Source organism: Anarrhichthys ocellatus, unplaced genomic scaffold, assembly GCF_004355925.1.
Source record: "Anarrhichthys ocellatus isolate YVR2014 unplaced genomic scaffold, GSC_Weel_1.0 scaffold71, whole genome shotgun sequence".
NCBI classification, from domain to species: Eukaryota; Metazoa; Chordata; class Actinopteri; order Perciformes; family Anarhichadidae; genus Anarrhichthys; species Anarrhichthys ocellatus.
The window spans coordinates 446,929-474,443 of NW_022280101.1; the positions used below are offsets into that span (position 1 = coordinate 446,929).

Consider the following 27,515-nt stretch of genomic DNA (forward strand, 5'->3'; position numbering starts at 1 on the left):
AATATTATCTCTTGGTGTTTAAAAAAAACCCGAGGACGTTTCACCACCAGTCAAGGCTTTTATCATCACTCGGTGTGTATTTGTTTGTAACTGGAATTTCCAACCGTGAGTGATTGCCCCAGAACTTAAATATGCCTTTTTTTTTTTTTAAGTCATCAAAGGGTTTAATCAGTAGTCCTGGTACTCCCCTACCTCGGGTTACACTGTCACAATGAATAAGTAACTCTAGCTCCTTTGGCTGTTTACCGATCATGAACAAACCAGGACCTGTCCTCCCCCACACACACACACACACACACACACACACGTTCCCAAACAGCCTTCACCCCCAAGGTCACTGGTACATCTGCTGCTATCAGACATGTTGGCAGCTGCTCTTTTACATCTTCTCCCCCCTCCTGCAGCTTTGTCTGAAATATTTGACATAATGAAGAAATGCTGACTTTCGTTACTCTTGAGTTTTGCAATAATTGACTTCACAAAGGCTGCTCTGTGTAGAGGAGCTGCTTACTTATTGTTTCGACACAGTCTTTTATTAAGCTCTCTTTATCCTCACCCCCCACCTCCTCCCTTTGTAACACATGCTCCGACTCAAGACCCCTCCTTGTGGCCTTATTGGGTTCCTACAGCAAATACAGGCTTTATTTGTTGATTGAACAAAAGTAAAATGTTATTTCATAATTCCCTCTCTTACAGGCCTTCAGGAAATTCCTCCCCTTGTTCGACAGGGTGCTGGTGGAGCGCCTTATCGCGGAGACGGTAACGAAGGGGGGCATCATGCTGCCAGAGAAGGCTCAGGGCAAAGTGCTGCAGGCCACCGTGGTGGCAGTAGGACCTGGCTCTCTCAATCAGGTGAGATGAGCCATACTGAGCCTGACGCTAGAGCCTGTTTTCTACTAGATACTGGCACATCTGCTATGAGGAGTGTGTGGTTTTATAGTATTTGTGTGATGTTTTATTCTAGAAAGGGCACGTTCTGCCAGTCAGCGTGAAGGTTGGAGAGAAAGTACTCCTACCAGAGTACGGTGGAACTAAAGTCAGTCTGGACGACAAGGTGCAGTACACGTTCTACTGGCTCTGTTCAGATCTGTTTCCCCGTGTGCCTTCCTTGTTTTAATTTCTTGTTTTCTCCTTCTATCCTCCAGGACTATTTCCTGTTCCGTGATGGGGACATTCTCGGTAAATACGTCGAATGAGTCTTCATCTTTGTTGTTGCTGTAGATCGTGTCGAGTCCCTGTCGTCATCATGCCCCGGAGAGAAGAAATGAAGTGGCCACTTTCATGTCTATTTTTCTTTTTTCTATGTTATTGCAATTGTAAATAATTCTAATCGCATTTTGTTACAATAATAAAGGTGAACTGCGGATTACTGTTTTTTTTTTTTTTCTCATGACTTTATATTGTTAATAAAAGAAAAGTTAGCAGTGGATATTTAATTACAGGTTGTTGAATACTTTAAAGTCAAGGTTCACTGTAGCTTTTCACTATCAATGAATGAACCAATATATCTCACTTAATCTTTCTAATATAAAACAAACAACTACAACTCTAGCCTTGCATACATTAAAGCCTAATTTATAGTATATAATAAAATGGAAATTTGATGACGATCTGATTTTCTGAAGAATGTAACTGCTGCATTGTGTATTATATTCTAGTACTCTATTACAAATAAGATAAGCTAAAACAGTATTTCTGTATATAAATGTAATTTGGCCCTCAACAAAACTTAGCCAAACCTCAGGTTTTCTAGTTTCATATGACACCAGTGCCTTTTACTCTATTTCTAAAACTGAGCCAGAAAGACCAGCGTTCTGTGTTGCAGCTATAAGATGGAGCTCATTTTAACTATTTACTAAACTACTGTCATGTCCAGATTAATCTGTTTTGAGCTTTTAAGGCAAAGACATTTTATCCTATTTACATAACCGGTGGGCTCCTGCGATGTGTAATTAAAACGCCTCTGGGATCTCTGTTTATTCTGACAACCGTTAATAAAGGAGAACTGCCTTGTAAATCTCTTCATTTAGCCTACAGTATACAGGAGAAACAATTTTCATAAAAAATAGTTTAAAAAAGAGACATAACGAGTACAAAGATGGTAAAGTGTCAGTCTGGTTTTTAATTGTATTAAGTTCAGTAAAGTGCAATGAATGAGCTGTTGTCACATGCAAAGATGTGCCTTGTTTAATAAAAAAAAGCTATATTAAGTAACATTGTACAGAAATCAAATGATACCTAATACGATATAAAAATCCCACACTATAAAATGTACTGCATTGAGTAGTCCTATTTTTTAAAATTTCAATACCTAATATTTTCAATGCAGGACTTTTACTTATAACAGTATTTTTACAGTGTAGTATTAGGATCTGAATGCTTCCTTCACCACCGAGTACAAATACATCATATGTGTAATAAAGTAGTTACTTTACACCACTAGCAAGCAATACATTTGTATTTAGTCAAAGTGAACCACTCTTATCCTAAAATAAAAATGTTTCTCCCTCGCGCTCAGGTTCACATCCTCGTCAGCTGCTTACAACGCAGCGGCTAACGAACATCCGGGTATTCTGTCAGCTGCTACAACGCAGCGGCTGACGAACATCCGGGTATTCTGTCGAGATGGTCATGGCGGAGGGTACTGCAGTTCTCAGGAGGAATCGGCCTGGAACCAAGGCAAAGGTGCGTTTTCACCCCGCAAAAACACTTCAACACTCCTGCAAATCACCCAGCACAACCCGGCGATGCTGGCTCGTTAGAGTCGTGTTGGTTTACCTTTAATTTAGGTCTCAGACAACATACAGGAAGGCCCTGACCTGGAAATAGCCAGCTAGCTTAACGGTTAGCTTTTTTGGTCCCCGTCTAATTCCTGGAGTAACGTTAACTTAAATGGCGTTTGCTCTGTATTGCAGAGTTCCTTGTGATAATCATTGTTGCTTGAATATAACCACACAGCCAATTTGGTGTGAATGAAGTTCACACAAGATCCTCTAAAAAATAAAATGCTCTCTAGCTGTTAGCATTGCAGGAAGCAGTCGCACCCCAGGCGACGTTATCTAACCAGCTAATGAGCGTCAGGTTAGCTTCTTTGACGCTACATGCCATGTATCATACGTGTTATTACGATGTTAAGGTTGTTAGTCAACGGCAGCGTTGTTTGTGCTACAATGCCAGCTTTGTCTAAAATTACTCCTTCCATGTTTAGGATTTCTACAACTGGCAGGATGAATCATTTGAGGAGATGGACAGCACCCTGGCTGTCCAACAGGTGTGTTGAATGTTGTGTGTGTTTTCCCCAGAAATGCCTGGTGGTGCAACCTTATCATTTGATTGGTCAACGATAAGTATGACTAAATGTCCTCTTACACAATCTAATCTGAGCTTTGTTTGATACAATCAGTAGTAATGTGAGTATGATTGCCAAGCTGGGAGGACATTTTTTCAGGTGTGTCTTTAACACAATATTCACAAGCCCTTATGTACACAGAGACGACAACGACGATGAGGAATGTTAGCTGTAGTAACCATTCCTGTCTAAACTTGCCATGAATAAATCCCTTCCTAAAGCTGTTCCAATGTAAGCGATGGGGGACACGTCCACAGTCGTCTTTCAGTAAATATAATGCATTCCTAAGGTCAATAGTCTTTTTTTAAAATATTATTCTACTGCAGCTCAGTAAGGAAACAAAAAGAGGGAATTTTAACACTAACTCTGGAAGATTTCCACTGATTTGAGGAGGATCCAACTGTGGATCTAATGTCTTGTAAGGTCGTAGTAGCTTCAGCTGAACTTTATATATGAATATTTGGAGGACTGTTGATGTTGCCCCCCCCCCCCCCCCATCTTTGACATTGGAGCCGTGATGGGATCTCCCACATTGGAGCCGTGATGGGATCTCTTCACAAACAACAATCGCTGTACAGTTGCTGTAATCATGTTGCTTCACTGTACTAAGCGTCTCAATGTTCATGTGTTTTTTTGTGAGAACTTGTGAGAAATATGAAACTACCCTTAATGGTAATGGACCTTTCAAAGACTAGGGGTCTCATTTATAACTTCTCACGCAAAAGTTGTGATGTATGAAAATAAACTTGACGAGAGAACGGGCAACTGATTATCATCATCTGTAAGATAACATCAACTAGAACTGCAGAGCAGAGCGTCAATAGTTTAAATACTCCTCTAATACTGTGTAGATCTCACCAAGTACGATCTTAGCTTTCATATAGTTTTTGTGATTAAAATCTCTGCAGTAAACACAACTTTATTCATTTATTGTTTATTCAATAGGAACATATGCAGCATACTGTACACAGACAATTTGAAAACATCCGATGCAAGTGTCACTCCATATTCTCATTATCAGTCCTAATCATAATGCCATAAGAAAACATGAATTAATAAATACATAAATTGTGTTCACTTATTAAACTTCCTTTTTTAATCAGAGTGGTTGATAACACAGATTTTCGCGATCATTTTGGAATTAATCAGTGCGATTGCTGTAAACGTATAAATACTGCGGTGACACTTAAAGAAATCCTTGTCTTCGTCTTCCCCTCGGTAGTTTCTGTGATTCACCGTAAAGACCCATTGATCAGCAGCTTACTTCTATGCATCAACATTCATACGGTGCTTTCATTGACCGTTTATGGTTGAATGTGGTTGTGTTTTTATAAATGAGACTCCAGGAAATCACCTTCAGTCACTTAGCCTTCATGGGATAATGTTTTACATGTAAAACTTGAGCTTTATTTCAGTTTCCCACAAACAGCCTACAGTTACCACAGACATTGTGTTCTGCTTATATAAAGGTGAAGATCATGTTGCTGTGGGTGAGTGACGGTCTCTATTGAAACGTGTTGTTTGATGGCTCTGTTTTCAGTACATTCAGCAGAACATTAGATCAGATTGCTCCAATATCGACAAAATCCTGGAGCCTCCGGAGGGTCAGGATGAAGGCGTGTGGAAGTATGAACACCTCAGGTATGTTCACAAACACTTTCTTTCATTTGTTCTTTGAGTCAACGCAGGCTGTGGAGTTATTTATTTTTGAACACTTTCTTTATTAATTTTTGCACAATTCAACAAAACCACATTAACGGTATAAAGAAAGGAAAAATATAATACAAGTAGACAATTACAGGCTCCTTATGTAGAGAGTAACGTTCAGTCCTATACTTTAAATACAAGCCTGTCATGTTGCAGTGGACCCTTTACTGAATATCATCAAGCACCCAAAATAATAAAAAGATAAATGCTTGGTTCCCCACATATGACTATGAATGGGTTTGTGTGTTGTTGTTTGGTTTAGAGATATATGAGAACACTTCTGATGTCCAGGGGTTGTGGGTGTCAAACATTGTCCACTTATGAGGACATTTTGGGGTTTATGGAAGGAATGGATAGATTATGAGCAGGAGAGTGGGGGCCAATACAGATGAAGCTGAAGTATGTATTTTTAATTTCTTCTCTCGTTCCGTCCTCTTTGTAGGCAGTTCTGCCTGGAGCTCAATGGACTAGCTGTAAAACTGCAGGTAAGTCATCGAACTCACCAGATGTGAGGATACTTGGATCGAAGGATTGTTGTCACAAACTTGTGTCAATACCAAACGCAAACGTCTGAATGAGATGTAATTTAACGTTTTTAAAGGAACACACGCTTTAAAGCTGTTGAGGGGAACACCTAAATGAGTTTAGTGGAAGAATCTGTGTACAAAGTCTTCACAACTACTAGTGGAAATTAGTCAAAGGAAGTAGTCCAAGGAAGGTATCATGTCCAACATCACACATTGATGAAAGCTATGAACGGACAGGTAGGTCCTTCCTTCTAACGAGTGGTTTAACGGTGTGTTCATTATTCATTTTATTTCAGAGTGAGTGCCATCCAGACACCTGCACCCAGATGACGGCCACAGAGCAGTGGATCTTTCTATGTGCTGCCCACAAGACACCCAAAGAGGTGAGTCAGGCCTGCGCTTCACCCAAAGATCACTTGGTTGTCATCAACAGTTTGAAACGGTATCTTTTTGTGTGTTTTGCATCCTCAGTGCCCTGCCATTGATTACACCAGGCACACGCTGGACGGAGCTGCCTGTCTTCTCAATAGCAACAAATACTTCCCCAGCAGGTCAGTCGCTCCCCGATTCTGTGTTTTCGATGCTCTTCAGTGATCCAACAAGCACTTCATTTGATGCGTACCAACTCCTTTATTGAGTGGGTCTTTGCTGTCGCCTCACATTCAAATAGACGTGAGTTCACACTGCCACCGTTTGTCTTCGTAGGGTGAGCATCAAGGAGTCATCAGTGGCCAAGCTGGGCTCCGTCTGTCGTCGCATCTATAGGATATTCTCTCATGCCTACTTCCATCACCGCCAGATATTTGACAAGTATGAGGTAGGTTTCTCTGGTGACATCTTATGAACCAAATGCACCTTTTTAAATGCTTTTATTTTGGTGTCTTGTCAAAAAATTGTTATGCTAGTAAATAATAGCCCCTCACATGACTTTCTATGTATCAGGACGCAGGACTGAACGTGTTGCGCCGTGTGTCTCTGTGTACAGAATGAAACGTTCCTGTGTCACCGGTTCACGCGCTTCGTTATGAAATACAACCTGATGTCCAAGGACAACCTGATCGTGCCCATTCTGGAGGAGGAAGTGCAGAACACCTCGTCAGCCGGGGAGAGCGAGGCCTGAAGACACGAGCTGCTGCTGCCACAAAGGGAGACACATGTAACACACACACACACGAGACACATACACACACACCTTGCATATACAGTACACACACAAATCTATATCTATATATATATATATCTATATATATATATACACACACACACACTACAGTGTGACTCATGTCTAGTAACACTGTCCATGTCCCTCCCCCCTCGTCACCTGTGTCTATCTCAAAGGAAGTAAGGGTTAAAGAGTAGTGGGAGCGGAGCTCAGCCATGCCTGCAGGACAAGATGACGTTTTTCTTTCTATCCTATTTACTCTCTGTATATTCAGATGCACACTGTGTCTCTGGATGCAGCCCCTGCTCTCACACTACTCCTGTACGGGAGACCCCGTTTCCTTTTTTTTTTTTTAAATGTTCTTTTAGCAGCTGGATTTGCAAAATGTAATCATGGTGACCTGTATTGTTGACAAAGGCACACACTGACAGCATCCCCCCTCTCCCTCTGTATATACCCCCCCCTCCCTCTCTGTCTTAATTCACTTTCATGTTTTCTGACGGTGCTTCACTTTCTTTGTCTGCTTCTGTTCTTTCTATTCGCTTGTGTTGCCTACCAGCCTGTTTTTTTTTCGGGGGGGGTTGTCCCATGAAATGGATCACTAAATTAGCCTGCTGACTTAATACTGCTATTAAAACACAAACGTAGGTGTGTGGCTTGTGTGGTGGTAGTGAACAAAGACAAAACGTAACCTCTAGCTGTGTAATGTGTGTACTCGCGGTCAGATCTTCTCTCTCTGGCCTCTGAAGTGTGTCAGAGTGTTTAGGAAGGCTTGTTGGCTAACTCTGATCCTGCTTTGTGGCATGCTCTCGTTTTAATACTGTGTACAATGAGCTGATGTTTCCCTTTCCTTGACTTTACGGGACTGAGCTGCTGTAAGCCAGTTTTTACAAACATGAGTAAATACGAGGAAAGGAGGAAATGTCGGCTGCATTTATGTATCGGAGCACAACCTCCCTTCTTTCACCCTCCCTCCTCATTAAGTTATTTTGTGGGAAGAGTTGTCAATCCAAACCCACTTTTTTTTTTTTAAATGGACTAAAAAATTTTGTTACTGTGGACATTTTCATGATGTCTGTTAATAAAAAATACCTATTCAGTATGTGTGGACATTTTGATCTTGTGTGTGAAACACGTCAGGATTAATGCAACACGACTCTCAGACAATGGGAAATAAGTGTTTAATAAAATAAAGGAAGCAAAATGTACAACTGTCAAAGGCTGGAACGTTAACAGATTTAGTAAACCTGGATGGTAAGTTTGTGGAGGAAAATACATTTAAACATGTATGAATTGTTTTACATATCACTGGAATACCTACAATTATACATTTGATCACCTTTCCATCCCCCAAAAAAGCAAAATAAAATGAGTCAGTTGGTTGAAACCCAAATTTTGCACAATGAATACGAACATTAAGATATTTACAAAAAGCATTGTCCTTAGAAAACATCCCTTTATTGTAATAAAAGACCGGATTAAACGTCTCATAGTAGACAGTTTTACAAAACAAAAGTATAAAAATCAATGCAGCTGAACCAGAGATGTCTTTACTCCACGAAGGCTTTCTAAACCTGGTGCCTACATTACCCACAATGCAACTTGACAGTTTGGTCAGAGATTCAGGTGTGCTTTGCTAATAGCGGCTAATGTAGCCTGGAGCAGAGACCAGTTACAGCGGTCTGGTGAACTAACTTAACATCCAGATTACTTTTAAATATTGTATTCTGCAGAACAAAGACTTTATATAACGACATCTCTGAAGAACTTCAACCATTACAGAGAGAAGCAGGTGCGTTGCCAGTACCATGTAAAGAAAGTAACTGCGGAATATTTAATACTTTAAAATGTTTGCATGATAAGACGTCAGATTAAACATAAGGGGTTACAACACTGAAAAGCTTCCCAATAGCAAGAGACGACTGGACATTGAAAATGTGTTAAACTGTGAAATACTTAAAATTGTAAACTGTGTGAGCTGATTTGACAAAGTGGAGCCCCTTCCCCTCATTTCACCACCGGTGTTGTGCAGAAATCTGTGCTTGTGCTTTATAGTGTGATTTCCCATGAGCACCTGAACTGACCTAAAAAAAACAAAAGATGGATTTAAATATGCTTTAAGTGTTTCCCTCCCCAACAAGTCGATGTAAAGTGTGGACAAAGATCTAAATAATACCTCATTCTCATTATGGCTTCGTTAAAAAGTGCTGAGTTCTTCTATATTGAAAGTCTGTTAAAAAGAAAAGGATCATGAACACGATGGTTTATGAACAGTCTGGACTTTCACCGTGTTCAGGTGATTTCTCCTTCAGTAATCCAACAACGTTTTAAAATCCTCAACTTTAGTCCGCGTCCAAAACCTGCTCACATGCAGGTGACTTCAGCTTTGCCCTCTTCCTGCTCGAAGCCACCTTCCTCCAGGTGGGACAGGGCGCTGGGATACCCCCCGCTGGGATACCCTCCTCCGAACACCGGGAATCCCCCGATGCCCCCGGTGGTCGGAGACAGCTCCTCCTCCGGAGGGATGGGGCTGCTGACCGCTCGACTCACGGAGCGACTGGACACGTCGCTGTGCAATGGTAGAACCTGGACGGACACAGAGACAGGAGTTAGTACTTTTGTGCAATAAAGTACGAGTAATAAAAGGAGGGACACGCTTTGTGAAGTGCAACCTCCACTTTGTACACCAGGGTGCAGTGTAGCCACATAAAAAGCCTCTCACAGCAGGATTCTCTCAGTCAGACTTCCTCCATTAATAGATACTGACTGAAGAAATAATTGCCTTGTTTAGTGCCAAAATACCCCAAAAAATAATTACATTTGGTGGCTTTACTCCTCTCCTCCTCTCACCTGGTTCCTCGTTTGTCCCGACGACGCCTGACCTCTGACCGGCCGCTGGAGAAACACAACCTGCTTCGTGGCCAGATTCCCATCGCTGCGCACACACAGACACACACACACACACACACACACACACACGGTTAGCTTATGGAGCGGTGTTGGTGCAGAGCGGGCTGAGTCGGTGGTGCATCTACCTGTCGTGACGGATGATGGGAGTGGGCAGCACGCATGTGAGCAGCCACCCGAACTCAGCCAGAGTGTGAAGGAGAGGCCCGTAGTCCGTTTTCACATTGGTGCCCTGAGTGTAGACACAACATATACACATATATACACACAGTATATATATATATATATATATATATATACACACACACACACACATACATATACACACACACACACACAGTATATTAAAGATAAGTCAGCTGTTGAAGAAGGAAAACATGCCAGTGTCCAGTTATAAATACAGACATTGAACTATCTTGGCTTGGTTTCATGTCTTTTGTAGAGCCAGGATTTAAAGGGGTAGTTTCCTCAGGAAAAAAAAAACAAAAACAAAAAAAAAAAAAAAGGTATTTAGCCCGGTCAGCTGTGTGTAAAAAGGCAGCTCTCTCATTCATTTGAATGCACACACACCTCGATGACGGTCCACTGCTCTACGACGATGGTGTCGTTGGCAGGAGGAGAGGTGCTTCTCTCCTCGTACACAAACAATCCCTCCAGCGATCTGGGCACCGGCTCGCCTGAAACACACACAAAGTCACTTTAAAGTGTGTACAAGTGTTTATATTGTCATCTTATATATAATAAACCACTTTTATAACACTGTTAGGAGGCAAATGAACGATACACAGCAAATCTTTTCAGTGCTGAAAGACCGCAGAGGAAACGCAACAGTGAGAGAATGTAATGGGTTGATAATGACCCAGTTATTTAAAAAATAGGTTAGACTGTGTGTGTGAAAGTCAGAGTGTGTGTGTGTGTGTGTGTGTGTGTGTGTGTTTGTGTGTTTGATAGCCCATTTATTTCAGGCCTCAGAGGTTTACGGACATGTCTGCTACTCCGCAGAGGAACAGGAAGTGAGGTTGCCGGGGTTGGGAAGACGACTCCAAATATAGACGTAGCGGGAGAGAGAAGAGGAGGGATCATAGCCAAAACAGGAAGTCACTGAGTGTGTGCGTGTGTGTGTGTGTGCGTGCCCATGTGTGAATCAGTGCTTTATGAGAATAGTGGAAAAGGTAGAGATAGAAGGAAAAACACCAGTTGTTCTTAACTTTTTAAACATAAGGCCTTGTCTTCTTAATAAACAGATGTGCTTTTCATGACGCAGTAAAATGCTACTAATGTAGCCAGCAGTATACAAAGTATTTCAAATTGGCTTCACAATAATGAACGAACACATTAAAAAGCTCCAACATGCATTTGTTAGTGATTTAAAACACTTTGAAAGCATTCAGCACAGTGAGTACTTTTACTTTTGATACCAGTGTAGTACATTTAGCTGATAGTACTTTTACTTAAATATTACTTGTAATAGAGTATTTTTAGACTGTGGTATTTCTACTTTTACCGAAGTACTTCAGACGAACCTTTGGGTGTGTCCCAGTAGACGAAGGAGTCCACCAACGACCAGCCTTTGCAATAATAGGCGGCAGTCAGCTCCAGCCAATCAGCTTCCAGGGAGCTGACCACATGGCCCTTCCTGGACACGCGCATGGAGAGCGCCCCCTGGTGGTACTGACAGGCCAGCGAGTCCAGAGGAGCACAGCCCGGAGCCCAGGAGTGGAAGAAGACCAGCAGCCTCAAATCTGGAATCAGGGACGACAAGAGGAACTACTGAGATACTTGTACACTATATATTACAGGCAAATATTGTACTTTTTACCCATTAGTTACGATGCAGATTTAGTTTGTTAATATAAAATATAAGTCAATTAATATATTACGATCTGCTATTATTGGTTAAGCTACCCAACAGTATATAAAGTATTTTAAATTAGCTCCACCTTTACCAACATTAGAGAGATGAACACATCAATGCATCAATAATATAATTCAGCATAACAAGTACTTTTATTAATCCGTTACTTTTATTTAAATATATTTTTATGCTCATACTTTTGTACTTATATATATACTTAAATAATAACTAAATTGTGGTATTGCTACTTTTAGTTAAGTGCAAGTACTGAGGGTGTCTGCCACCACTGATTAATGGTTATTAGAATATTCATTACACAGAATTCATCCACAGCGAGTGTCTCACCAGGACTGTAGGTGTTCTCCTCCAGCTCTCTGTCTCCGGGCGGAGTACCAGGGGGGGTGCGTGGAGGGGAGCGACAGCTCCTCTTAGGGCTGTGCACCCGGCCGTTGGTGATCCCGCTCACCTGCTGGAGGACCGAGCCAACGAATCGAACGCCCCCCCGAGCGCTGCTGTTCACCTGCCGGAGAGAGAAACCCAGAGTCAGACGAACATCTGGCTCAGCGTTGCAGTAAAACCAGGCTGAAGACTTTATGCTCAACGGCACACAGGTAGTGGTGGAAGGTCACTGAAACCAGAAAATACTGGGTAAGTAAAAATCCATAAGTGAACTGAATTTATTGCTATTTTCAATGAGAACAACATTTCATTAACTGAAATGATCACGTATAGCAGCTTTAAAACTATGATGGTTAAAATCACCATGTTTACCAAAATAACAATGAGTTTGTGTATTCTTCGGCAAGAAGAAATGAAAGTATCCATTTTATTTATTCTAAGGATGTTAGAGTGTAATATCATCATGTTTTTAGGGATTTCTTTGAGGCGTGAAAGTTTCGTGTATTTTGCTCATTTAAGGAGACGTAAAAAGTGGAAATGATTAATGTTAAACTTATTTTAAACATCTCTAAATTCTCACAATGTGAAAGTATTCTTTCCCATATTTAAGGGATTTTTAAAAAATATTTTAACAGGTGAACATATCCAATATTTCACCTGTTTAAAGGATTACAGAGTCCTACAAAAGGTGAAAGTGTTAAGTATTCCACTTATTTGAAGCTCTTTTTAAGCATCTTAAGAGTCTTGAAAAGATGAATTTTTCAATATTTTGACAAACGTTTTATTTTTTTTAAACCTTAGATTCATGAAATTATCAAAATTGCACTTCCAAAAGGATTTCATGTGCTTAAAAAAGGGAAATCATCCAGTAGGATTTTAGAGGCCTAAAGGAATGAAAGTATATAGAATTATTTCTTTACTGCCTAAAACAATCTCCTGGTGACCCCTCTGATGATTCATGGGACCTCTTGGAGCTTTTTAGTTGCGGTAGATCTCACTGACCCTGTCGATGAGCGCTCGGACCGTGTCCCCGGTCAGTGACTCTCCAGGTAACGGCCACTCCTCCACCTTCAACATCGGCACGCTGTAACACATGGACGCCATCTGCTTACTGAAAACACAGACAGACGGAAAAAACATCCATTAAACGGAACATGAGAGGAGTTCAGCGGTAACGTAGCCTGATGTTAAAGCTGTTCAGGTCAGTGGGGAGTTCCTGGATTCGAATCCATCTGGAGGGTTCATAGTTCACTTGTAATTGTCACTGAGCTGCCGACACCGACACATAAATCATTTATAGGCTCAGCGGGAGGCGGCTACCGCCGACTGTCTGAGCAATTAACACAGAAGGTAAACAACAACTTAAGCAACTCAAGTGATGAAAGATCGTACACCACATGCTGCATTTTTTACAAGAAAGTGAGTTTTTGTAAAATAACGGTCACACAGAGTCAGTGGTGGAAGAAGTACCCATGTAAAATTACCTCTTTGCAAAAATACTTTGGTACAAATAAAAGTCTTATATTCAAGATTTCAGTATTAATGGAAAAATGTACTTGAGGTATTAAAGTAAAAGTACTTGTATTGTGTAAAATGGTCCCTTTCAGACAGTAATATATTGGAATATTCATATAATGTTTTAACACGTAAGCAGCATTTTAATGTTACAGCCGGTGAAAGAGGAGCAGATACTGACTTTAAATAATGTTGGATAGTAAAGTAAAATAAAAATATCTCAAATTGTACTTAAGTACAGTAGTTGAGTAAATGTCCTTAGTTACTCTCCACTACTGCATACCATTTCCCTTCTCTATAATTTTGCATAGAAACACCATCATTAACATTATTAATTCACCTCTACTGCCGTCTTATGAAATAAAAATCATCATCACAGTTACAGTATCCCAACCAATCAAACCGCAGAGATCAGGGATGCTTCACCCCCATTGGCTGCTGTGGGAGCCCTGTTGTTGGGTGGATTTCTAGCCAATAGACGTCATGGTAGACGTGAGTCAAACCAAAACAGTCTCCTCCAGGCACGCCAGTCTGACCTCCTACCAGGGCTGTGCATTAAATATGCAGCCGACTTCATCCATCATTCATCCATTTACTAGACAGTATGGAGGCGAACATGTGGCCACACAGTGGGGAGGCATGTGTGGCAGAGGGAGTGGAGTCACATACAACATGTACAGTATACTGTACCTCTCAAACTCATTTGATACAGTCAAGTTTGGGTCAAGATATTCCATGTCTTTCTTACAGGGAGAACTCTTACCATCAGAAATGGGGTTCCACAGGGCTCTATTATTGGACCATTGCCATTCAGTCTGCCTCTGATGCTGATGTAGCCAATGTTTAATATTTTCAATGGATTTTACTGCCCTTAAGAGGTGAAAAGTATCAAATATTTAACTTTAAGAATTTTAGAAGTTTGACGAGTTGAAAGGATGCAATATTTTACCAATTCTAGCAATTTTATATATCCCAAAAAGGTGAAAATATCCAATATTTTACTTTTTTAGGGATTTCAGAGTCCTACAAAAGGGAACGTATCAAGTATTCCATTTATTTTTTAGTCCTGAAACGATGAACATATTGTCGGAGCAATTTTGAAATCCCACTCTGATAACGAGGAACGGGACAAAAAATCTCCTACAGTATTGTCACACTTTTAATGCTCAAAGCATGGTGCACAGGACAGGAGTTAGGTTGAAATATACACCCCATTGTGCATGATCAGAGGAATTTATCTTACAGTATAGCATCTCACATATTTTAGAGACTTTAAAGGCTGTAAAGTGTGAAAATATGCAATATTTTAGACCATAGTCCTTTCGTACTTGTGTCAATCGTTATGCAGATGATACAGCTTCATGTGTCTCTTTTTACAGCCCTAAAGAGGTGTAAGTATCCAACATTTCACTTAAATAATTTTAGAAGCTCAAAGAGGTGAACAGCTATTACATTATTCTAGAGATTTTTAGAGGATTGAAAATATGAAAATATTCAATATTTCAGTTTAAGGATTTCAATCAGTTCTTGAATGAGTTCTTCAATATCCATTTTTAGAGTCCTACAAAAGTGAAATTATTCAGTATTTCACTTCTTTTAAATATATTGAAAGCATTTAGATTCCTGAAAAGACAAAAACATCCAGTATTTGATGTATTTTAGAAACTTAAAGGCCGTAAAATGTGAAAATATTCAATATTTCATTTTTTAAAGGTCTTTTGTGAATCAGTTCTCTAATCAGTAATTCAATATACATTTTTATGCAGATGATAAAAATGTATTTGCCCCAGACTCATCTTCTTCAAGACTGACGATTAGAGAAAGTTATAAATTGGTAAATATGTGTGTTTAAACCTAAAATCATGAAAAAGGAGCAAATCGTTCAACGTAAAGGTATTTCCAAAGGCCAAAGTATAGTGGCAAGTATTAAAATTAGAACATTAGGGTTAAAGCTTAAAAGAGGGCTAAGATTTATGTACCTGGATCTGGGACGGGCCAGGATGGCTCGGTAGAGCAGGCTGAAGGGGAGCGAGCGGGTTCGACCCACAGACAGGATGATGGGGTGTAAGGCGGTCAGGACGTAGCCTTGTGTGTAGTAGGGCTGCAGGGCCTGGGGCAGCTCGGAGAGTGAAGCCACATATTGCACCGTGGGACGACTACCTGGAGGAACAGAGACACAATCAGTAGGAGACAATTCAGTAAAATGTAGCCAGCTGGTTTATACAAGTTACTACTACACCCCCCCCCCCCAGATTTGTCTGTATTCATGTAAACATAGGACACCGTCCAGCACCAAAAATCATGCACACTGTCTGGGAACGTTTTATTTTCCTTCCTGTGTAATGACTTGAACATCATTTTTCCACTGTTGCTCATAGAGACAGGAAAGCGCACACACACACGCACACACACACACACACACACGGGGTCTGTCAGATGATGATGATGGGGCATAGCATTTATTTTAATTTCAGTTATTTATTGTATATTAGTTCAGCATCAGAGAGGCTGCTATTTTTAGTAAGTCGTCACATATGGAACCATTTATTAGACATCCTATGGCGTGTGAAACTGACATGTCGGCACCTTTACATCAAGTGTCCTGCAATATAAATATGACGATGTTGCAGATCTGGAAGCTTCTGGTCTGAGAGTTTTAATATCCTGAGTCCAGCTGTGTCAGATCGCTTCAAAGACTGATGACTGCCATTAAAAACAACAACCACCAACCCCGGCATGTTGAGGGAAACACCAAACCACCCCGAGCTTACGTAAAGGAAGGAGATATACACACACACACACACATATATATACACATATATATATACATATACACACACACACACACACACACGCTCCTCAAGCGGTTATGTCTGGTGTGGCTCTGAGACTGGAACAAGAAGAAATGGAGTATAATCTTCATGCTGCTGTGAGATCATTTTCTTTTCTTTTTCTTTATCCGTTATGCTCTCAATTATTGTTTTGTCTATAAAATGTCTAGCCTGGTTCAAGACTTCTGAATCACCTACAACTTTTAGATTGAAGTGAAACAAATCAATTTAGTCCAATTATTAGTCTATAAAATGTAAGAAAATAGTGAAGAATGCCCATCTCTTTTTGGATGTATTGCATTTGTACTTTTACTTTTTCATTCTCCACTCAGGTAGACATTACTCCAACATATCTTTACATAGCATATAGTTGTTTGCTGCTATATTGATGCTCTGAATATCGAATTTAGTACCTTCAAAAATGGACGCAACCCTCGTATGAATCAATTTATAAGCATTTTGATGAAGATCCAATTTTGTGGCTCGGAGTTCATATGCAGGCATCTCTTGAATATTTGCACACGACTGTCCATCACTGTGTGGCTACTGAAGCAGATCTACATGAATATTACTATTTTGTAAAATGAATCGATACCCTTAAGAGGATTTTGCAGACTTGAGGAAAGTACAAACTCTCCCGAGGCGTCACAGGATCACAGGTTGTGTCGTGTAGTTTACTCGTTTCGGTTCACATGTTATCCATGTCCTCGCCCCTTTCAGAGGTATAAAGAGTGCACGGTGGGTTGTGAGGAGCTGGTACTGTGTTGCTGTTGTCTTTTCCTTAAGAAACTCTGGCTGGAAATCCCTGTGGCAATCATCATACTTCCTGTGTCCACAAAGAGTGGCTGTTCACAGAGGGGCTTGGCTGTGTGCCCCATGAACACACACACGAACACACACACACACACACACACAAACACACACACGAACACACACACGAACACACACACAGTCCATTTGACGAATTTCAAGTTGTATGTGTGTGAGAGCATTCCTCACTACAACCCCCCACATTCTCACGGACAAACACCCCAGAGATCCAGTCCACAGCTGAGAGATCACTGCAGCCTCTGAATGGTTTGTCTGGCCGGCTCCATTATGAGACTGAAGACTACCAGAAGAACCTCAATGAAACCACCAAAGCAAACGCCCGGCAAACAGTTTACTCGCATTCCTGTGGGTGTAAATCCCGCTCCAAAACACTTAAATATAGATTTAACACAGGGACGTACATGTTGCAGCTGGTGGACAACATCAATGCTTCACTACAACTTTTAGGGCAACTTTCTTTTTCCTTCAGAGGATGAAACAGAGCAACGTCTGGAGGCTCACGCTGAAAAAAAGCAGGCAACCGCGCTGCAGATAATGGCTCCCAGGAGGACCATGATGTCATGCACACACACCTCCAAGCAAGGCTTTTGTTGCAGCCTTTTTGCTCGTCTCCTCCCCTGCTTTCAGTCTTCACCCACCACCCCCTCCCCTCCCATCCTGGTGCCACTCGCCCCGTCATCCCGCACACTGAGGCCTCTGTTTAGTGATGTGTGGGAGAAAAAATAAAGAGGAGGAGAGGAAGAGCTGAGGACTAGCAAAGAGGGTAAAAAAAAGGGTGGGGGGGGGAGAAGAAGTAGAGGTGGGAGCTGGCAGGATGGGTGAGGGAGGGGGGGGGGGGAGTTAAGGGGCTCAAGTGGAGTTGAGCAACAACTGAGGGCACAGAGAAGGGGTGACAGAGCCGAGAGAATGGGAGGAAGGAGCCAGACAGCAGTTACGAGGTGGATTTTATGAGCCCGTTCGTGAATGGGAGACAAGGTGTGAAAAGGAGAAAGCAGCCTGGCAACAAGGAGCCACAAAAACAAGAGTAACACTAGAAGGAAACAAGCACCTCTGTGAGAATGCTTTGATGCCAACAAGCTAACGTCAGCATGCTCACAATTAGAGGTGTTCCGGTTTCCGACACGGATTCAGATACCTCAACTACCGATCCGATACATGGCATTATAAACATGTCACTGTTTCACTCGAGGAATTTTCCAGTGTAAAATATTGCCAAATTACTGACATTTTGCAAGATTACACCCTCCGCTAGCACCTCCCAGATCCGTACTGCACATGTGCAACTCTCAATCAGAGATGTACAAATCGGGTAGCGATGTAGGACGAATACCTGCATGGACGGAGACATGATCGTTAGGAAACAATGAAGTAAAATGCACTCCATCTGGTTTATGAAGGTTACTGCCACGTGTATTTTAGGCTCCTAAATGTGGACAAAGCTGAAAATGCTCTCATGTTCTAAAAGCTCCGAAATGCTAAAAATTTCATCCAGAACACCAGTTGAGTGTTTCTTTATTTTAACAGACGGCTTGTGAATTCAGTTGAAAAGTGCAGATTAGTTGGTGTCGTGATGCAGTTCATTGCACTTCTGCAGCAGACTGTTGGTGCTCTGCACTATTTTGAGCACCTCCCATCTCCCCATCCTTCATCCCCACAGCCCAAAACACACACACAGTGAGTTGACTATTATAAGTGACAAAAGAAAAGTAGGAAAACTATATGAAGTTCTTCCTTCCCGATACCTGAGCGAGTGACGCGTGTTGTTATTCCTGTGTAGCATTAATGAGCTGATAAATTATATGATAATGCGATATTGGATCGGTGCATAGATTCGCGTACTCGCAGTTACCCAATCCAGCATTTTAGGCTGCATCATAGGTATTTCTGATGCTAGTATCGGATTTTATGGGTGGTTTAGTGATGCACCAAAATATTAGATATTTGACATATTATCCCTTTTTCAAGTAGATATGGTGAACTTGATTGCAAACAGTTGCTTTTTTTACACATCCAGCAGTTACAACATGAATATTCATTTACAGTAATTTGTGTCCAACTGATAAAGTCCAATATTCACTCTTTTAGCTCCTGTTTTGGTCTCCACCAACTCCCGAAAGTCTCTTTAGCTGCTAAATGCTTCACAAACTTTACAAGCTAGTTTCTAACCGTGTATGTCTGCTGTTTGCTGCTGAGCAGGAAGTGTTAAGTGGATTTATTAGAGCTTTTTCCTCTGAAAATGACACTATGAGAACTGAGAGATTGATCCAGAGCAGTATAGTTTGGGGGCCTGATACATAAAACATGAGCTGAAACTCAAACCGACAAACTGAGTGCTGATTCGAGCTGATTAGAGAAGGCATTCAACCCTCCAATGTGGCCATCTCAGCTCAACATTAGCCGCATTATGCCAATCAACTGGAATCAAAGATAATTGATTATCGAGTGCAAGTTTCCAGGTTTCTGCTGCCCTTCACATCTCCTCTAAATGTAATAATGAAAGTACTGGCTTTAATCTGAAATAATCCAGCATGTGCCGTTAGATTCCCAGATTAGACAGAGATTACAGAAAATCGCACTCATCCCTGAAAATAATGACGAGTACTGGCCGACAGATAGATCCTTTTACCATCAACACAGTGAATCGATGCCTCGGTAGGTCAGACCACATCCAAACAAATCAGTCGCCATCTCTTGACGGATTAGAAGGTTTCATTTCATCCCACATTTTCCTCAACAGTCTTCAGCTGAGTTCATCCAACCAGTGATGAATACACGTCGCCTCAGTTTAAGCCATCTCTCCACCCGCAAATCCCTTTGTGTTGTCCCCTTTATTCATCTAGTCCTGACCTGCCGTCGCTGTGCAACTTTTCCAATCATCCTCTGATCCTTGATTCCCTTCAGAGTCCACTTCAAGTCTTTGCATGACACCGCTCCATGTGCAGGGAAGTAGAAGCCCGTCAGCCTCAGGCTTCAGGGTCGGAAATCATTCGTCGCAAGAGGAAACAGGATTGTTATCGTCTTAATGGGAAAAAGTTATTTTTCTTTAAATTTCACTTTAAGATAAGATAGAACTGTATTTATTCCAAGGGAAACTGTGCGTGCGTTCAAGATATACGGTACGGTCAGCATGCTAACAAGCTGATGCTAACCATGATTAGCATCTCACTTTAGTAGCACGCTAACATTTGTGCTTATTATCTCTAAACACAAAGTACAGCTGAGGCTGATGGGAACGACATTAATTGTGCAGATCTTAACAAACCAAAGTATTGAACAAGTAAAAAAGTTGACCTGATGCCGCTCGATGAAAAGTTAAAGGATTGAAGTTATAAATCATCCACATGAGTGTGTGTACCAAACAATCCACTCAATTGTTGTTGAGATATTTTATTTTAAAAAAAACCACAAATGTCAAACTTATAGCGGTGCAACAGGAAAAGTCAGACGATCACCAAAGTCAACAGGCTTCCTCTGGGGACCATGAACGTCCACAATTTATTCGCAATCCATCGAATAGTTGTGGAGATATTTAGTCAGGATCAAAGTGGTGGACCGTCCGACCATAAAACAATAGAAAGACAGCAAAATCTCTTTAGCTTCATCCCTTTCTGGTCGCTAAACAACAAAAACCGGTAAAGACAGAGCCAGGATACTCTTTCTTGTGTTATTGCTCTCGAGAAGGATTCTTGTGACTTCTTCAACTCAACAAACGTGTTTACTGGACTGAGCTTCAACAGTAAGGAACACACAGTGAGCAGTTTGCAATGAAAAGATCAATACCTATATAAAGACCTCTTCAGGGTCCACATGAGTTCTCGCTCTCACATGTGCAATGCAGCCATCAGTAATGAGCTCAGGGAAGTATTAGCCATTAGGTGCTTTGATGTGCTGCCTCTGGCTCCAGGCCTCCACGTCCAGTCTCCTCTCGGTCGGGAGTAAAAAACCAGGCCAAGCTGCCCTGCTACCGGGCACAGCAACGGGACATACAACGGGGATGGTGTGTGTGTGTGTGTGTGTGCGTGTGCGTGTGTGTGTGTGAGAGAGATGAGGCAGATTAAAGCAAGAGTTGTGACAGTAGCTCTGTGTGTGTCCCAGAAACGCTTCATCGTTTCAAGGAGAAGCGAGGCCAGAGCAGGGTGGAGTGGTGTGGGGAGTGATTCTTATAACGGCATCATGGTTTACTATAAACTGCAGTGATCAGCGTTTTTGATTTTGAGTCCGCTTCTTTAAATAAATCTGCACTTTTTTTTTTTCGGGGGAAAAAGGGTGGTGCAGGTGCTGGAACTTCCTGAACAAAAAAAAAAATGCAACAAGAAGATATGCGAGGCATCCGTCGGCCAGCTGCTTGTCAGGAATGGCATGTGCTGACAGATGCGTTATTCTTTTCCAAAACATACAGGACTACGGAGTCTTTACACCTCCTCCTTTAAGAAACTCATTCAGCCCATTAAAGCTGGAAAGTTAAGTGTTAAATCACACAACATGCTGCAGGGACAAAACCTGTGACTTCCATGCTCAAACTGAAAGCAAACACAGAACTTCTAATTGTTTTGTCCATTGACAATTCCAATAAGGTTTCTTCAAACAACATGGCTGCGTCTTCAACATCTTTTTTGTGACTTTTATCACCATGTGGCAACCCCCAGGTCTGAAAAGTGAAGCCAAAGCTTCATGTCTCAAAGCTGCATTCTCTCTAATGTCCATCAGGGGGCGACTCCTCTGGTTGTATAGAAGTCTATGAGAAAATGACTCTACTTCTCTCTTGATTTATTACGTCAGTAAACATTGTAAACATGAGTTTATGGTCTCAATCTCTAGTTTCAAGTCTTCTTCAACACAAAAATCCAAGATGGCGACGGCCAAATAGCTGAACTCGAGGCTTCAAAACCGCAGTTCACCAACCAATGAGTGACATCACGCCGACTACGTCCACTTTGCATATACAGCCTGTGTTTATAACGGACCTTTTAACAGCAGCCACATTGGAAATTGGACCGTAGAACTGCTCAAACTGCAAGAAAACCAGCCAACAATCCAACCAGATCATTTATAGCTTATGCGATTAATCCGGCGTCGTGACCTCAAACTCACAACCGATCCGGCTGAAATTTGTCCAGATTTAAAAATTAGACGGCTGCAACCGATTCCATGGAAAAAAATCAATGTCTGACTGAATGACTTGATACACAATTAACAGCTTTTAAAACAAATCTGATATCATATGAATATTGCGTAGTTAACAGTGTTGATCAAATCATTTTCATGAAACTTGAGCCCCTCCCTTGTTTGGTGCTCTTCAGTGTTTTTACACCTCGAGTGAATCTGGGATCACATCACACGTCCTCTGTTACGGAGGGAAACGAAACCCTGCAGAGCCTCATTTGGAGCGAGAACACAGTCTGGTTCAACGCCAGGAAAACACACATTTTGTGCCACATTTTGTCGGCTTTTCATCTTTCATTTGGCATTGCAGCAACTTCACTGACTAAACCAAGACGTAGATAACGGCGGCCAATTTTGTTCTTTAACCAAATCATAAAACGAGGTGATTAACACCGTTCATACTCAAGTAAACGGTTTAGAGTCTCGTAAAAGACGGAAAGAAATGCCAGAGAGGATGCCAGCCATCACCAGACTGCACATGACTACTAGAGATTGGAATCACTCCGGTTTATCTTTAGCTGTGCCAATTACGGAGGCTTCACACTTTGAGCGAAAGGCATACTCACACATTTAGTCAGTGACGATCCAGCAGAGCCAGGAAGACGGGCTGAACAGTAAAGCTGCATTTTTTAACATTAACTCTCGTGGTAAATATGCATTTTGTGTGTCGGATTTCTCTTTTCTTTCCTTCATAGAAAAGCAACTCGGGTGAGGAAATCACATGCAGCTGTATTCTGATAATATATAATTCTTCAATGACTCGTGTGGAAGTATTCAAGGATGTTAAGTGACCAAATCTAGGACAGTGAGCGTTGGTTTGATAGTAGAGCATGTCTGGCTCAGGATACAGCTGCAAACATCAGATTTAAAGTTTATATCCCAACAACACCGACTTCTACAATTGGTTGCAAGGTCGGCAACCAGGCATCAACTTTTGGTTGCCGAAACTAAAAATATGGCATTTTAGTCACCTTATATTTTGAGTAATTCAGATACTATGCAGTTATACGTCAGCTTAATAATGTGACATAAAAGATTAAAAAGGCTTTCTTATAAGTGTTCATCCACAGACTTCACAAACTTCCTTTATTGTTCATCTGGTTCTTTGTCAGTTGAATCTATTTGCAGATTATTTGAACTTTGTCAGACAACTATTTGCGCCGCCATTGTCTCTAAAACAGAAGCCCTGCGCTCACGCGATTAAACGCACTTGCATTATAGTTACTCACGTGCAGCGTAAAAGCAATATCTAAATATCACTGATGCAACAAATATCAGAAATATATTTATTATGAGGTGCACGATTTGCTGTCCATATTTTTTATGTTAAAAAGGCCAAGATTTGGTTGCCAATTTCTCAAAAGGGAAGCCTTACCGTTGAGCCCTGCGACAGCGACAGCAATCTCGCCGTCTGGCTGTACGACTGAGCGCTAACGAACATTTCTTTAGCAACGTCTGATCACAAAGAGAAGCGTACGAGATGTGTTCCGACTACGGTTTGTTTAAGGTGGATCTAGACACAACCTATGACTCTCTCTCTCACACACACACACACACACACACACACACACACACACACACACACACACACACACACACACACACACACACACACACACACTATTTAGAAGTCTGGCTGACAGCAGAACCCATGACTCCCTGCTGATGACAGCCACAACGAATCCCAAAAAAAAACCAAACACATGCAGCAGAGGAGCGTTCACAAGTCAAAAGTTAGTTAGCAGAGGATCCTGATCTTTAATCTTCTTTAATATTTTGTATCGGTCGATGCAGAGTCCTATCTGATGCTTATATTCACTTAAATGATGATTAAATATGTAAATTTAAATACCAGGTGAAGCTACTTAATCTGACAAACCTCATATATCACAAGCTAAATGATAGAAAGACCAAAGGACCTGGTTCAAAAGTTTTACCTTTATCAGATAAAGTATTGATATGATGTTAATAAACTCTAACTAGGAGGATGTATGGCTACAGAAACACAACACGGTTGTGCAAAATGTTTCCATAATGCTGTCAGACATTTATAGTAACAATCTGAGCCCGTCAGTGGCAGAAACGAACACTTTTAGTGTACGCACATTGATGGTGAGGAGTTGCCCCGAGTGATAACATTGCAGCCCGTTTAGTAACTGCAGCGCTCTCGATCAACATTGTACCGATTTAAAACAAATTGTTGTCCCCATTAGTCACTTAGACACAAAAGATGGTAAAATCGAGACGTTAAGGCGTGTCGTCTGGTGTGTTCACTCAGCCGTAAGTCTCACGCTCCTTCACAACAATCTGTGCAAACTGGTGGAAACGATCTCCATGTGCGGTTTGTCCGGTCTTGGGCTCTGGACAGTCGTGATGGACATTTTTTTCGCTATTTTCGGACACTTTTCAGGCAAAAGATTATCCGTTAATAAAGAAAAAAAACATGGTTAGTCTACATGATGGGGTCTAATGCAGACAGGACCGGATCCACGCTGAGTGGTCGGACAATCCCGAAGTCATTACGTACTTTACTTTCCTGACCCTGACCCTGACCCCACCCCCGAATTTTGGAAAGCAGCACTTTCCTCCATGATTCATTAACGTGCCGGCCTGCTGTTTACATGCTCGGCTCCCACTCAGGACTTAATCACCATTTCCTTCCAAATAGGTCACAGTCACAACAGCCAGTCTGAGGACCAGACGAAGGGATTATCCCCGGAAAAAAACTCTCTCTCAGCCATCTGAGATTATCACACATGCTCATATTAGATTCCATATCACAGCAGGTGGGGGTTCTCTCTGCATTCTGCTGCATGCCCAGCACATGGAAAGGGGTGTGTGTGTGTGTGTGCGCGCGCCAAGGAAAGAAGGCAGTGACCTATTTCTAGATACCCTGAACCAACAGCCCTGTTGCTAGGAGTTCACAGTTTGATGCTGTAACGCTGCAACACATTGTAGTTTGAAAGGGCTTTAAAGTTCCATAGTGTCACATTTAAATGAAACATTATCAGGTGTTTTAATAAAATAACACCATGTTCCAATAAAACGACCATAAACAGGGTGTCTGCTATTCAAGAGACCTTTTTTTAAGGCCAAATTGTTGCAATTGTTCTATAAAATGTCAGAAAACATTCGACAATACAATCACAATGTCCTAAAGTCCAAGTTTACATATTTAAATCTTGTTTTCTCCAAACAAAAGCCCCAAAAGCCAAAGATGTTGAACTTATAATGACACAAAAATAAATAGAAAAGAGCATCAAATGTTTTGGGTTTTAGATTTTTTTTTGGTTTGAAATGCGACAGAAATTAGTTTCCGACTTTCTTTCGTTCGATTAATCAACTAATCATTAAAGCACTTGTTTTGTTTGAGCAACAGTCCAACACTTAAATATGATATATATTTTAAACTGAAAAGCAGCTTGAACGAGGAGATTCTTCATTCAATTAACGACTTAATTGATTAATCTGTTAATTTGTTTTGTCCATTGACTAATCGTTTTAATTGATTAATTGAATTGTTCCAGATAAAACACTTCTTTCTGGTGAGCAGTTAGTTCTGTCTTGGTATAAATATAAAAGGACTGTAAATATAAATATATTGATTGATTTTGGTCAAACCGTGGAGTGGCATCATTGATTATCTCGTCCTACCTTCCAGGCTGAAGTCGAGCAGCACGTACTCGTACACCGTCTCCGTTTTGGTCTCCACCTGAGGTCTCTTCAGGGTGGAGTAGATCTTCCCGGGGCTGCTGTCCTCCGGGTCTTCCAGTTTCCGCAAGCCGCAGCCCATGGCCTCCGAGGCGGGGTGGGAAGGAACAGACAGCCGCTCGCCGAGCACCGGAGGAGGAGGAGGAGCAGACAGATTATCTTCTTTGAGCGCTTCAACTTTTTTAACGGGAGCGCTCCATCACTTCCTCGGTGTTCCCCTTTAATCCCTCCGACTGTGCACAGGTAATCAGCGGAAACCTGCCGGTTAACGGAGAGGAGATAATTGTCATGAAGCGGTTGTTTCTTGAGAAAAGTGTCCCGCTGATGTGGCTGCAGGTCTGAAGCGTGGAGAGGAGGAGCCGCTCTCTCTCTCTGGGTAAAAAAAAAAGTTTCCTCCACAATCAAAACGGCAAGGATACTACAACTTCCTGTCGAAATTTCAAAATAAGACTCTGAAATAAAGTTTTTGGAGGAAGTAATCAGATATTTTATTTAGGTAAAAGTACAAATACCACACTGTAAAAATACTTACATTTTTTTACAAAGGCATGCACTGATAAAGTAAAAGTATGTAAGTATAATAAGGAAAACCCTAAAGTCAAAGCCTACTCAATACTGTTAATTGTCCCCTGTGACTTTTCTACTATTATATATAATATAATTAGATTATTATTATAAAACAGGATTTTTCAGTTGTAGTTAGTTGAGATGGAGCTCATTTCCCCCCAAAATGTTGTACACCAAACAGTGCATTGTTAAAATAAATTGTATTAATTTAAATCTTCACATTTGAAGCTGTAAATGTTTGGCATCCTTGTATAGAAAATGAATTTTCTGTCAACCTGACTAAGTGATTAACTGACTCGTCTTTTCAGCTTTACTTGTACAAACTGTCAATTTACAACAAAGCTTCATTTTTTATAAAGCCTTCACATATTTTGTGTGCAAAATGTCTGAATTAACTGGTAACTAAAGCTGTCAAAACATTTATTTTTTAATTTGTTAGTTTATTTGTCAATGACAAAGACAATGAAAAAAACAAATATTGTAACATAAAACATAAAATAAAGGAGTTTAAATGCAACATACACATCATTGCAGCAGTAATATTAACATAGAAACATCAGATATACACTAATTCTATCTATTCTATACATTTTGCTGCTAATACATACTTTTACATAATTCAGGTTGTGAATGCACTTTTACTTGTAGTGGAGTATTTTCACGGTGAGGTATACAGAAGTACTTTTACTTAAGTACAGGATCTGAATACTAGCTGGAGCCAGTGAGGATGAAACGTTGCACTACAATCACTAAATACTTCTACTGCTCTCGGCCATTTGCCCCCTGTTCTCTTCGCTGAGCTTAATTACCTGTGAGTAATTCCATCAGTGATCATTCATCACGTGGTACCGTCAGACTGTATAAGGATTTACTTCCTTCATTTGTGGTCTTTGTAACTTAAAACTCTGAGTGCTGCCATGTTTTTTTTTCAATGACTGTTCTCACGTTATCTAATGAACCTGTAACGACATCCGGACCACGTGGCAACAAA

The 27,515-nt window shown here is 41.1% G+C and overlaps 2 protein-coding genes across 4 annotated transcripts in view; one reads left to right on the forward strand and one right to left on the reverse strand.

The window, feature by feature from the left end:
* The window catches only part of LOC116397681 (MOB-like protein phocein), an 8,227-nt gene extending 1,442 nt beyond the window's left edge, over nt 1–6,785 (forward strand). The window contains exons 2-9 of one of the 3 annotated variants that reach the window (XM_031873333.1): nt 697–852; nt 3,209–3,271; nt 4,890–4,990; nt 5,499–5,541; nt 5,880–5,966; nt 6,055–6,134; nt 6,289–6,400; nt 6,569–6,785. In XM_031873333.1, coding sequence (XP_031729193.1) covers nt 697–852; nt 3,209–3,271; nt 4,890–4,990; nt 5,499–5,541; nt 5,880–5,966; nt 6,055–6,134; nt 6,289–6,400; nt 6,569–6,703 — 777 coding nt within the window. In that variant the 3' untranslated portion in view covers nt 6,704–6,785. Of the gene's footprint in view, nt 1–696; nt 853–964; nt 1,055–1,145; nt 1,370–2,580; nt 2,686–3,208; nt 3,272–4,889; nt 4,991–5,498; nt 5,542–5,879; nt 5,967–6,054; nt 6,135–6,288; nt 6,401–6,568 lie in introns of those variants that run through there. The other 2 variants (XM_031873331.1, XM_031873332.1) reach the window with 2 other exon arrangements.
* A 1,124-nt stretch (nt 6,786–7,909) lies between these two features.
* Nucleotides 7,910–26,315, reverse strand: rftn2 (raftlin family member 2). The gene is made up of 9 exons (XM_031873330.1): nt 25,901–26,315; nt 15,401–15,581; nt 12,909–13,017; nt 11,853–12,027; nt 11,176–11,394; nt 10,223–10,329; nt 9,781–9,884; nt 9,596–9,680; nt 7,910–9,331 (listed from the first exon to the last, which is right to left on the reverse strand). The coding sequence occupies exons 1-9, from the start codon at nt 26,037–26,039 to the stop codon at nt 9,110–9,112; spliced, it is 1,341 nt and encodes a 446-aa protein (XP_031729190.1). The 5' UTR covers nt 26,040–26,315; the 3' UTR covers nt 7,910–9,109.
* Nucleotides 26,316–27,515: the final 1,200 nt, after the last annotated feature.